At 40.4% G+C, this 10,055-nt stretch overlaps 1 protein-coding gene across 1 annotated transcript; it reads right to left on the bottom strand.

Moving 5' to 3' along the window:
- Positions 1 to 2,749: 2,749 nt before the first annotated feature.
- LOC147678530 (vomeronasal type-2 receptor 26-like) lies at positions 2,750 to 8,962 on the bottom strand. Its single transcript, XM_086945675.1, has 3 exons — positions 8,942 to 8,962; positions 3,789 to 3,912; positions 2,750 to 3,696 (listed from the first exon to the last, which is right to left on the bottom strand). Exons 1-3 carry the CDS (start codon positions 8,960 to 8,962, stop codon positions 2,750 to 2,752), a joined length of 1,092 nt encoding a protein of 363 aa, XP_086801801.1.
- Positions 8,963 to 10,055: the final 1,093 nt, after the last annotated feature.

The following is a 10,055-nucleotide window of genomic DNA, read 5'->3' as shown; positions in this document are numbered from 1 at the left end:
CACAGATCCCTTCCCAGTAGAACGAGGAGTCAGACAAGGCTGTGTGCTAGCTCCAACACTATTTTCAATTTACATTAACGGAATTGTTGACCATTTAATGAAATCCCCAAGTGACGCCCCGATCATAGCAGGTCGCCACGTCCCAGTTCTAATGTTCGCGGACGATACGCTCTTACTTTCACGCACTCCGAGCGGTCTCCAAAAAGTGGTTGATGCCTTTGGGGAATTTTGTGATAGTAGAGGACTTGAATTGAATACCACTAAAACTAAATTCATGTGCCTAAACTATCAGTCCTCTTTCAAAGGAGTAATCAAATATAAAGGTACCCCCTTAGAGAAAGTGGACGCTTTTACCTATTTAGGCATCACCCTGCAAGGAAACATGAAGTGGAATTCGCATATTGATAATACTCTATTAAAGTTTAACCAGCTTGCTGGTGCAGTAGCACTGAAACATCGCAAATCGCTAACAAAACCAGTTAAATCTGCACTTGAGATATACAATATGAAAGTATTAGGCGCCTGCTTATACGGCTCTGAACTGTGGGGGTTTTCAAATTTGAGAGAGCTGGGACGTGCAGAAAACAGGTTTTTACGAGGGCTTGTCATGGTTCCACAAAGCACACCCATGCTTCCTCTGAAATTGGACCTTGGCAAGAAAAATATCGAGGATATAGCTAGATTACGGCCACTCCTATACTGGAGGCGCTTGATGGTGACCCCAGAGCTGAGTCACTATGCTGAAGCTCTGAAGGATGTCGTTGAGTTTGACCGTTTCCATTGTATCGAATGGCTAAAGGAACTCCAGGGGCTTCTTGTATCGTTAAAATTGGATCATTTATGGGGAAACTATGATGTGGCTAGCTTTCCTTCGAAAGCAAAATTGAAAGAACTGTACTGGGAAATGGTGTACGTAGTAACGTTTTGTAAAGGTTCCCAATCAGCATTGACAACTCGCTTTTGGGACATTAAAATGTATCCGTCCTGTGAAACATATTGGGATATTATAGAACGTCCATACGATAGGAAATTGTATTTCCAATTCCGCATTGGAACCTTACCAGTAAATGCATTTAAAAAACATTGGTCTCCCATGTGGGATGATCATTGCTATTTTTGTAAGGACCAATCTGAACATATTTCCCATCTGCTGTTTTGTTGTCCACTATATGTTACCCCTAGACGTAAATGGCTGAAGCCAGTGTGCCAAAATATCGGCACACGTAGTCAATCGATAGCCTTGAGAATACTTGAAACGGATTGTTCCACACCTTTTGTAGTTGCCGTAGCTAAATTTCTTGCCTGGGCATGGTCAATACGTACACGCACTTTAAAGTCAAATGTAAATATGTTATGAAATAGTATTGTTCCATCAAATTATCCTATTGCATTGTATGAATTGTTCTTTTTATATAGAAATTAGTTGAAATTTTAGCTTTATAGTACTTACTATGTATAATATTCGGCTGTCAAAATGTTTAATATGTGTTTTAAAATTATTTTTAAATGTAGTATTTATTGTATTAGGGTTAGGAAGGATGCTTTTATGACAATTGTCGAATAAAGCTTTAAAATTGAATTGAATATGGTGACCAAGCAGAAGGTAAAGGGGGTTTGGAAGCATTTTTCAATTCTATATATTTGTGCAAAATACATTAGTGAGTAATGATGTTTATTTTGGACCCAATACACAAATATAGTGCTAATATGATTACATTTGAAGTAAGTTTAATCCAATGTACAGAAGTGTATTTAGTAATGTAATTTAGTTATGCCACATTTACGTGAAAACACCATCTTGGATAAAATGGATTCTGTTTGTGTCATTCACTCCTGTATTTAACCCCTCTTGTGTGGTTCTGCAGTGGATCTTCTCACGTGGTGTGAAGACAGCTGAAGAAAAATGTTTTTCCTACTGTATGAAAACAAGGTTTACAATGACCTTTCTAGTTTTAATTTATGGTAGAAATGTTTTACATTTTGTTTGTTCATCTGCGGATGGCTGTACTATGGAAGATTTTATTTGTTTTCCTGAAACTGGGTTGTGCTTAAGTATTGACATTCTTATTTCTCATTTATAAATGGATTGTTACTTATGATCAGGCCATGCTTTGCTAATTTGATATACTAGAATTGTGTATGAGAACTCCTGGATTTGGGGGTGGGCCAGAAGACATTCCTATCCTTCTAAAGATGCTGCTTGATTTCCTTTTGATTTTGCTGCTCATTTTGGGACTCAGAATGATTTCTAATGTTGACTACTACTGCTTGACTTTGTGATTTGTTTTGTTCAGTTTTGCTCCCAGAATGGTCTGGCTGCTTGACAAAGGCCCCGTGATAATGACAACAAAGAAACAATGGAAAAATTAACCGGCTACCATATAAACCTATAGTTGGCATCAGTTTTTGAAAAATAATCCAGTGTAATTAGACAGATTAAATGTTTGCAGAAAAGAATGTTGCAGGGCTTTAATCTGAGCAAGGTAAACAAGAAAAAAATAAACAATAGAGGATCTTTCAATGAAATATGCAATCTGAGCTAGATAAGGCACACAGATGGAAAGTAGCTTCACAAGCCTGAAAAACTACATTGCAAATTAAAAGAATTAGAACAGGTCAGCATCTAAATTACAGTTCTACATCCGCAGAGGATATCAGAGGGTAGATATAAGCCTTGGTATAAAACGAACACTACTGAGTACAATGGCTTGATGGTGAATTACAAAATTGGGTCAGCAAGTTTTCCTAATTAATTTGAAATGTTAATTACAGTTGCTGAATCCACACTGTTGAGATATTTCTTCTGCTTTGCCAGAAGATTTTTAGTATTCTTGTCTGGTCTTAACAAGATGATGTAACACTTTGGAAAAAATATACAGGCAACCAAAGTCAAACTGGAAGACAAAATGGCAAAAATCTCCATGGCAACTGTGTACTTGCCCTTAGTGCTGAGGTAGGCAGGAATAAAGGAGAGCCAGACGCTGAGGAAGGCCAGCATGCTGAAGGTGATGAATTTTGCCTCATTGAAGCTGTCTGGGAGCTTCCTTGCTAGGAAGGCTACTACAAAGCTGATGGTGGCTAGAAGTCCAAGATACCCTAGCATGCTCCAGAAAGCAATTGGAGACCCCTCATTACATTCAACTATTATCTTTCCTGGCTGAGAATTGGTATTATAGTCTGAGAAGGATGGCAAGTGAGTCAACCAAGATACACAGAGAATAACTTGAATGAGTGTACAGATGGTTACAATCATATAGACCAACTGGAGCCCAACCCATTGCTTTAAGTTACTTGTGGGATTGATAGCCTTAAAGGCAACAACCACCATAATGGTTTTAGCCAAAACACAAGAGACGCAGACAGCGAAAATGACCCCAAAGGCAGCCTGACGGAGGAGGCATTTCCTTGAACTTGGGAAGCCAACGAAAAACAAGGAACAGAGGAAACAAAGAGCAAGTGCCAGTAATAGAAGGTAGCTGAGAAATCTGTTATTTGCTTTGACGATTGGGGTGTTCTTGAAATAAATAAATAGTGTCAGGATACCAAAAGGTATTGCAGAGAGACCAATGCTAATTACTGCCAGGGTGGCTCCTAGAGGTTCTTCGTAGGACAGGAACTCTATAGTCTTTGGGATGCATCGGTTTTGTTTCTCATTGGGCCACTGGTCCCAGGGACACTTGTAGCACTTCAGAGAATCTGCAAAGAAAGAAAACAATAATCTGGCCCTGCATCACCTTCACCAAATGAGAGAGTAGTAGCTGGATGCTTAGATATGCTAATCTACTCACCAGTCTGATTGGTTATTTCTCCCAGTGGACATAGGACACACATGAAGCAGCAGTCAGGCTCGCCTTGTTTTGCAGCTTTCCAAAAACCAGGAGGGCAGCTGGCACTGCATACAGAGAGAGGGACCTGAGTGAGTAAAGGATAAAATTAAGTAATGCATAAAAATACTAATATGTTATTGATAAGCTCTCCGCAATCTTTTAGAGCTGAAGCTGTCATTCGTCATTCCCGGATAGTTTGACTACCTAGGATTTCCAAGTAGTTACTTTATGAATGACAATACATAATATTAATAATAATATTAATAATAATAATAATAATAATAATAATAATAATAATAATAATAATAACAATAATAATAATGATAATAATAATAATAATAATAATGATAATAAAAATAATAATCGTACTTCAGCTATTAAAAATAAGTTGATTTTTGTAGCATTTCATTGATACTCCAGCATTGGTGCCTTAAATGGATACCAAAACTACCTACAAATAAACTATTTATTATTCAAGTTTTTTTTGTCAATGTTGTTTCTTGCAAAATCCTAGAAAACATACCCTCAAGCACGTAACAAATGAGAACCCCTGCCCCAAAAGGAAGATTTTTCAATCAAAGTACACTGCAAGCTTATGCTCAAGGAGGTTCTCAAATGTTGCACACATTTTTGATTCCTCATTTAGGGCCTGCTTACAATGTTGGTCGGAAAGGCTCTGACTGACACCGTCTCGGATTGGAACTGACTGACTCGTGGTTGGCAGTTCGGTCCGACAAATTACGATGCAACCAAACACTTTTCGGTTGGATTCCCATTGACTACTATGGGAGGCTGTGGTCCGACTGACAACACAGGTTCCTATGCAGAAAACCTTTCATCCTGTGGCGGGCACCCCATGGTGCCTGCCACGCAGTGCATGGTTTTACAGGGGGTCCCTTGGGTACCCTCTTGACCCCAAACCGGAGGCCTCAGGATGTCAGACTGACTGAGTCGGAAAGGCTGTCAGAATCCAACATCATAATCGGTCGGTCGGAAACGCTGTCCATAGAGCGAATCCGTCAAGTCCAGTCAGAACCAATTCAGAATGACAGCACTGTTCCCCTTCCGACCACGAGCATCATAATCGTTTGGAATTGTTTCCAACGAAGTCGTCGGAAGTGTTCCGACACAGTCTAGGAGAATCCGACTGTCGGTAGGAGCGGTTTCAACCGACATCATAATCAGGCCCGAAGTTGTTGAGATATAGCATTTCCATCCTTCAGATAAACAGGTAAATGATAAGGGACATATGTATAAAAGTTCAGCTTCTATAAAGAAAAGTTGTACTGTACCTTTTATATGTTGACTATGTTTAGCTATTCTGTGACTTCACATCATGTCGAACCAAGGCATATAAACTGAAAGAACTCTCAACATGCATGACAGTGTATAACTCTTCTTTCTTTTTCAATACCACTTGCGATACCTCTTTCCCAAAAGCCTCAGTTTTGTAATTTTTCTTCTGTTAATTACTTTCTCACTGCTCTTACTTTTCTTGCTTACTTTTTTCCTACTTGTAGCTCTTAGCATAATATTCTTTAACATATCCTGCCTTTAGAGAATAGGGGAGATGTTTTTTGCTTACCTTTTCTTTTTACTGTCATCCCCACCTCTCTGACCTTTTTTTGTTCTGTTTAGAAAGTTAGTGTGCTGAGGTTCTTTTCGGGACAGTTGGGACAGAGTTGAGAATGATGCTCTCTTAGAATGAAGCCTGATTTCTGGGTTGTCAATAAAACTGTCTACTTACCTCACGAGCGCTGCCTTCTGTACGCCTCCAGAATGTAGGTAATAAGGATGAGATGATACTTTGATAGGTAAAATAATTTATTATGAGGCTAATTGTTATTATGGCAGTAGTGCCACTCATCTGGCATCATACATATGTCCCTGGACAGGCCATTTTGGTAAGGTCTGCAAGAAAAACATACTTGTGTCTAAACCCAGGGTTGCATAAGTGTCTGAGGAAAGCATGGACTTCAATTAGGGGTCACCAGGGTACACAACTGCGACTCCCTAAGCCACCTGTTTTGATCCCTGCCACCTTGATTCTGACCCATGGCTGTTGGTCAACTTTGGTACCACACTCAGGTGGCATAACATAGCTGCAATGTGAGCAGCGCTTTATTGCACTGTTATGCTGAAGCTCTGACTGCAGAGACATCATGAGGGCCAGCAAGCTGGGCATGGGTGGTGGGAAAGCACTAGACTAACTCATTGCTACAGTGACCTCGGCCAGGCCGGCCAGCTTAGTCTTTGATTTGATACATTGTATGTATCTGCTGCAGGCCTGGAAAAGGAAGCTGAGTGATTAAGCACATAGCACATGCAGCATGGATGGGCATGACTGGACAGTGACTAACTACATGTGCTGCAGCCAGCAGCACATGTGTGTAAGTGCACACCTGCTGCAACCTACCCTAGCTGAAGATGTAGTGCCTAGTGCGTTATGTGTACCACTATTTTTGGGACCACCGACTGGGCCCCAGGGCTGTAAATCTGGTTGCACGCAAAAGGCTACCAATGATGAAGGCTCTGCCCCAAATTATTGGCCAGGCCCCGTGCGGCAGCAAAAGCCACGGTGATGCAGCGTATGTAGTGTGAGAGTAAAGCTGACTGAGTCACACATCGACTCAACTAGAATCTCGTCTCTCCTACTCCCCCTGTGGTGGTGCCAGTTGTTGTGACTCCTGTGAGCTACGGGCCCTGGGCAATCCTCTAACAGAAGGTAATGTGAATCGCATATTAGTTGCCATTGTTTTATGTTGAACACTGCATCCATGTAACCATTGCATGCGCACATCTGTCAGGGAGTGCTGGTTGACTGACTAACAAGATATTGTTTGTTTTGAACACCACCAAGGCTGGAATGACCATACTTGGCATCGGGCAACGGGCAAGCATTTCCTCAGGGGACTGGAAGGGTGGGGGCAAGTATTGTGTGTGGGGCCGGTTTTGTAGCAGTGCAGCAGTTCTAAAAGCACTGCACAATTCCTTATATATATAGAGCAGTTTTAAGGCAACACAATAACATTTTCAAGTTAACTATGGTGATTTAATAATGTCCCTGCTGGAGAGAGATGGGAGTTTTGACTAGTGGCAGTTTTCACTTATCTAAGGTAGTGCAGAAGGTTACCATGCCTGCTCCACAGAACATGTGCCATGCATAACAGAGAACAATATTTTATGTGGATAGTTCAGTGGGTTACTGCTTTTGTCACAGAGATTCTGTTGTTACTGTGCAGTTCATGAGCAACATTTGTGATTTAGCACAGTGATCTATGAACTGCCATCTAAGAGCTGCATTCAAGCTGCATGGTGCAGGCTAGAAAGTCATGTTTTTCCCTATTCTTTTTTATCCAGATGTTGCTAAGAAAGAATTGTTTGGATATAAATACATTCTTCTTATTAAAGTCGAATCTAACCACTGTGTTATGCTCTGAATCCAGAGTTTGCACTTCTTCAGACCAAGCACTCTTAAAAGGTGTCTACCAGTATGGATGACAAATTAATCCTATACCTTGTAGTCTCCTTTGCCTTATGTAATATTTTCTATACACTGATGTACACACATATGATTCATTGTCTTTATATGTGTGTGTGATGGATTTTGAAAATGTGGAAAGTTTTGCTTTATGAGCAGTGATTAATGGAGTCATTTCTAAAGGCATACTGCAACATCTGCATTTACAAATCAAACAGTGATGTATTTGGGCATTCTGGAAGTTAGATACAATGTTTGTTGCTGGTAGGGTATGGTCCACATATTATTCCCCATTGGGCACACTGTGTTATACCGCCATTAATTCTGATCTGCTTTTGAGGCACCATGTTTGTTGAAGAGACTAACTGTGATGGGACAGCACATACAAAAAAGGTTGGGCAGTGTTTGACAAAGGGGAGGGTGTTGAAAACGCACTTGGGAAAGTTTAATATCATACATTTTGAACGAATACATGATGATGTAGAAAGTGCAATAATGTATGAGATGCATGAAATCCTAGACTGGTAATGCTCAATGGACTAACTCTGGAATGTTATGTGGTGGTGCATGTTGACATCTTGATTAATATTAGAGTGAAGTATTGTACTTTCACTGAAAATAAATGTGTATCATCCAAAAAGGAGGATCGGCAGATGTGCTGCATCAACATATGAGAAAAGTACAAGAATGTGTTTTTCTGCAGGGCCCTGTTGACCCCCAATGTCCAGGGCAGAGGTAACCCACGGGTGTAGCTAGAGGAGGCAGAGCAATGAGACTGACAGGCTGGCCTGCTACCCTTTTACTGCAAAGTCTAGAAAGTAGAACAGCAGTAGACCAAATACAAGTATACACTGGGAATGCTAGATGGCCACCTGCGTTTCACCTTTAATTAGCATGCAGACTGAGTGTATATCTGAAAGGCAATAAAAAGAGCAGGCTGTGTTATGAATCCATTAAGCAGCTCTGTTGAATATTGTTGGTTAATGATGGAGCTAATGCAGCAAACGTTATCTATGCATGTTGGCATTGACATTATATTGGGATTAACAGGGCTTCTAGTGTAAATACAAAGGAAAAACAGGATTGGGTCTGCTTTTCACAAACTTGACCCTCGCATGAAAACCCAAGTGTGTATGGGGGTCAATCATTTCACATGAAATAATGTTTTGCTGATATCAGTAACTTGTTATTTCTTTATTATAAAAACCAGTTTGAAAGCTAAAGAATAACTCTTAATTCTCCCTAAATAGGAAGGAGTTGCCATGATATCAAAACATGAATAATCCCACTGAAACTGTCAAATATGTCTGCCCTGAAAAAAATGTACTTGGCCCAACTCAGATTGAACAACACTTTTATCTCCATTAATTTCAATAGTGTTTCACAAAGTTCCCCATGGCATGAGATCTTTCTGAAAGCTCATGAAGATAGTCTTATGTATGTAATGGAAATAGAAAGCCTCTCAGGTAGGAGGGGTTTTTACTGGTAATGCTGTTTTAGAATAGTACAGATGTGAATTCAGCCTATTATCATTGTTCTTTGTGTAACAGAATTCCCAACATTATGACAAGTTGGCTAGTTTAGAAACCAAATTAATTCTTAAGAACATTAAAAACGTTGGTCTCTTACTTACATTGCTGTGCATGGAAATCATTCTCCGAAAGATTGACAGTCTATCCAAATAACTACAGAGAAAAGACTTTGACTTGCAGAGAGCATGTGACCTAATAAAACATTGAGAAGTGATTTACTGAAAGTCCATCAAGACAGTCAGTGGACTGAATTGTTAAGTCAGGCTAAGGACTTAGCAGAGCAGTGTGGAATTGAGATTAAATAAAAATCTAATCCAAGGGTTTTACCTGTGAGACACCATAAATTGAGGAACCAACTTCCAGATAATATTGTCACTACTTCTGTAGAGAAAAGATCCAGCCATTTTGATGTCTCATAAAGTCGAGCTCCACTGTGTGAGCGCTTAAAACAGAAACGTTTCTCTCTCTACTTTGGATAGATTTATAAATGTTTTTGATGCTCTATTTACAGACAGCATGGGTCTCATGTCTGCTGTTGGAATGTTCAATTCAAAAGCTTAAAATGTTTGGAATTTTCCTTTGCTCTAGTTATTGCTGAAAAGTATTCAGAGGCTGTAGTAGACTGAAGTCTTCTCCAATTAGAGCTGGAAACTGCAAAATCATATCTTTCATTGGTGTCATCTAAGGGCAAAGTAAGATCAATTGTCTACAGACTATCCAACCCAGGCATGTAGGGTGCTATGGCAGTCCCCACCTTGCCAATGGGCCACTCAGACTCAATGGCTACCACCTCAGATACTACCCCCATAGTCCCTCAACCACCTAGAAATCCTGATATGGCCACAGCTGGCTTACACAACTCGGATAGCGTACTAACTCTGGCTACTGGTAGTGTTTCTGGTCAAAAGTCTGCTTGTGTGGAGCCTCTCTATTCCAAGGGGGTAATACCTGCTGTATTTTGCACTCCACCTGCAGTGTTTGGGTCCCCTTCTTCCCCCCATAGATTATTGGTTACTGAAGAAGTTGGAATACGGCGTAATGCTGAACAAACTACTTGGTGGAAAGGGACAGAGAGGATGACGAGCCATCACTTTCCAGTATCATGCAGGCTCTCAACGTCCAGAGAGCTGAAGCACAAGCTTACTATCAACAGGCAAGGGTGGACTGTACTGAAATTAAACTAGCACTATCGGAGGTTACTGCCAAGGTTTCCCA

This window comes from Lissotriton vulgaris, chromosome 12, assembly GCF_964263255.1.
Source record: "Lissotriton vulgaris chromosome 12, aLisVul1.2, whole genome shotgun sequence".
NCBI classification, from domain to species: Eukaryota; Metazoa; Chordata; class Amphibia; order Caudata; family Salamandridae; genus Lissotriton; species Lissotriton vulgaris.
This window is presented reverse-complemented; position numbering and strand designations above follow the sequence as displayed.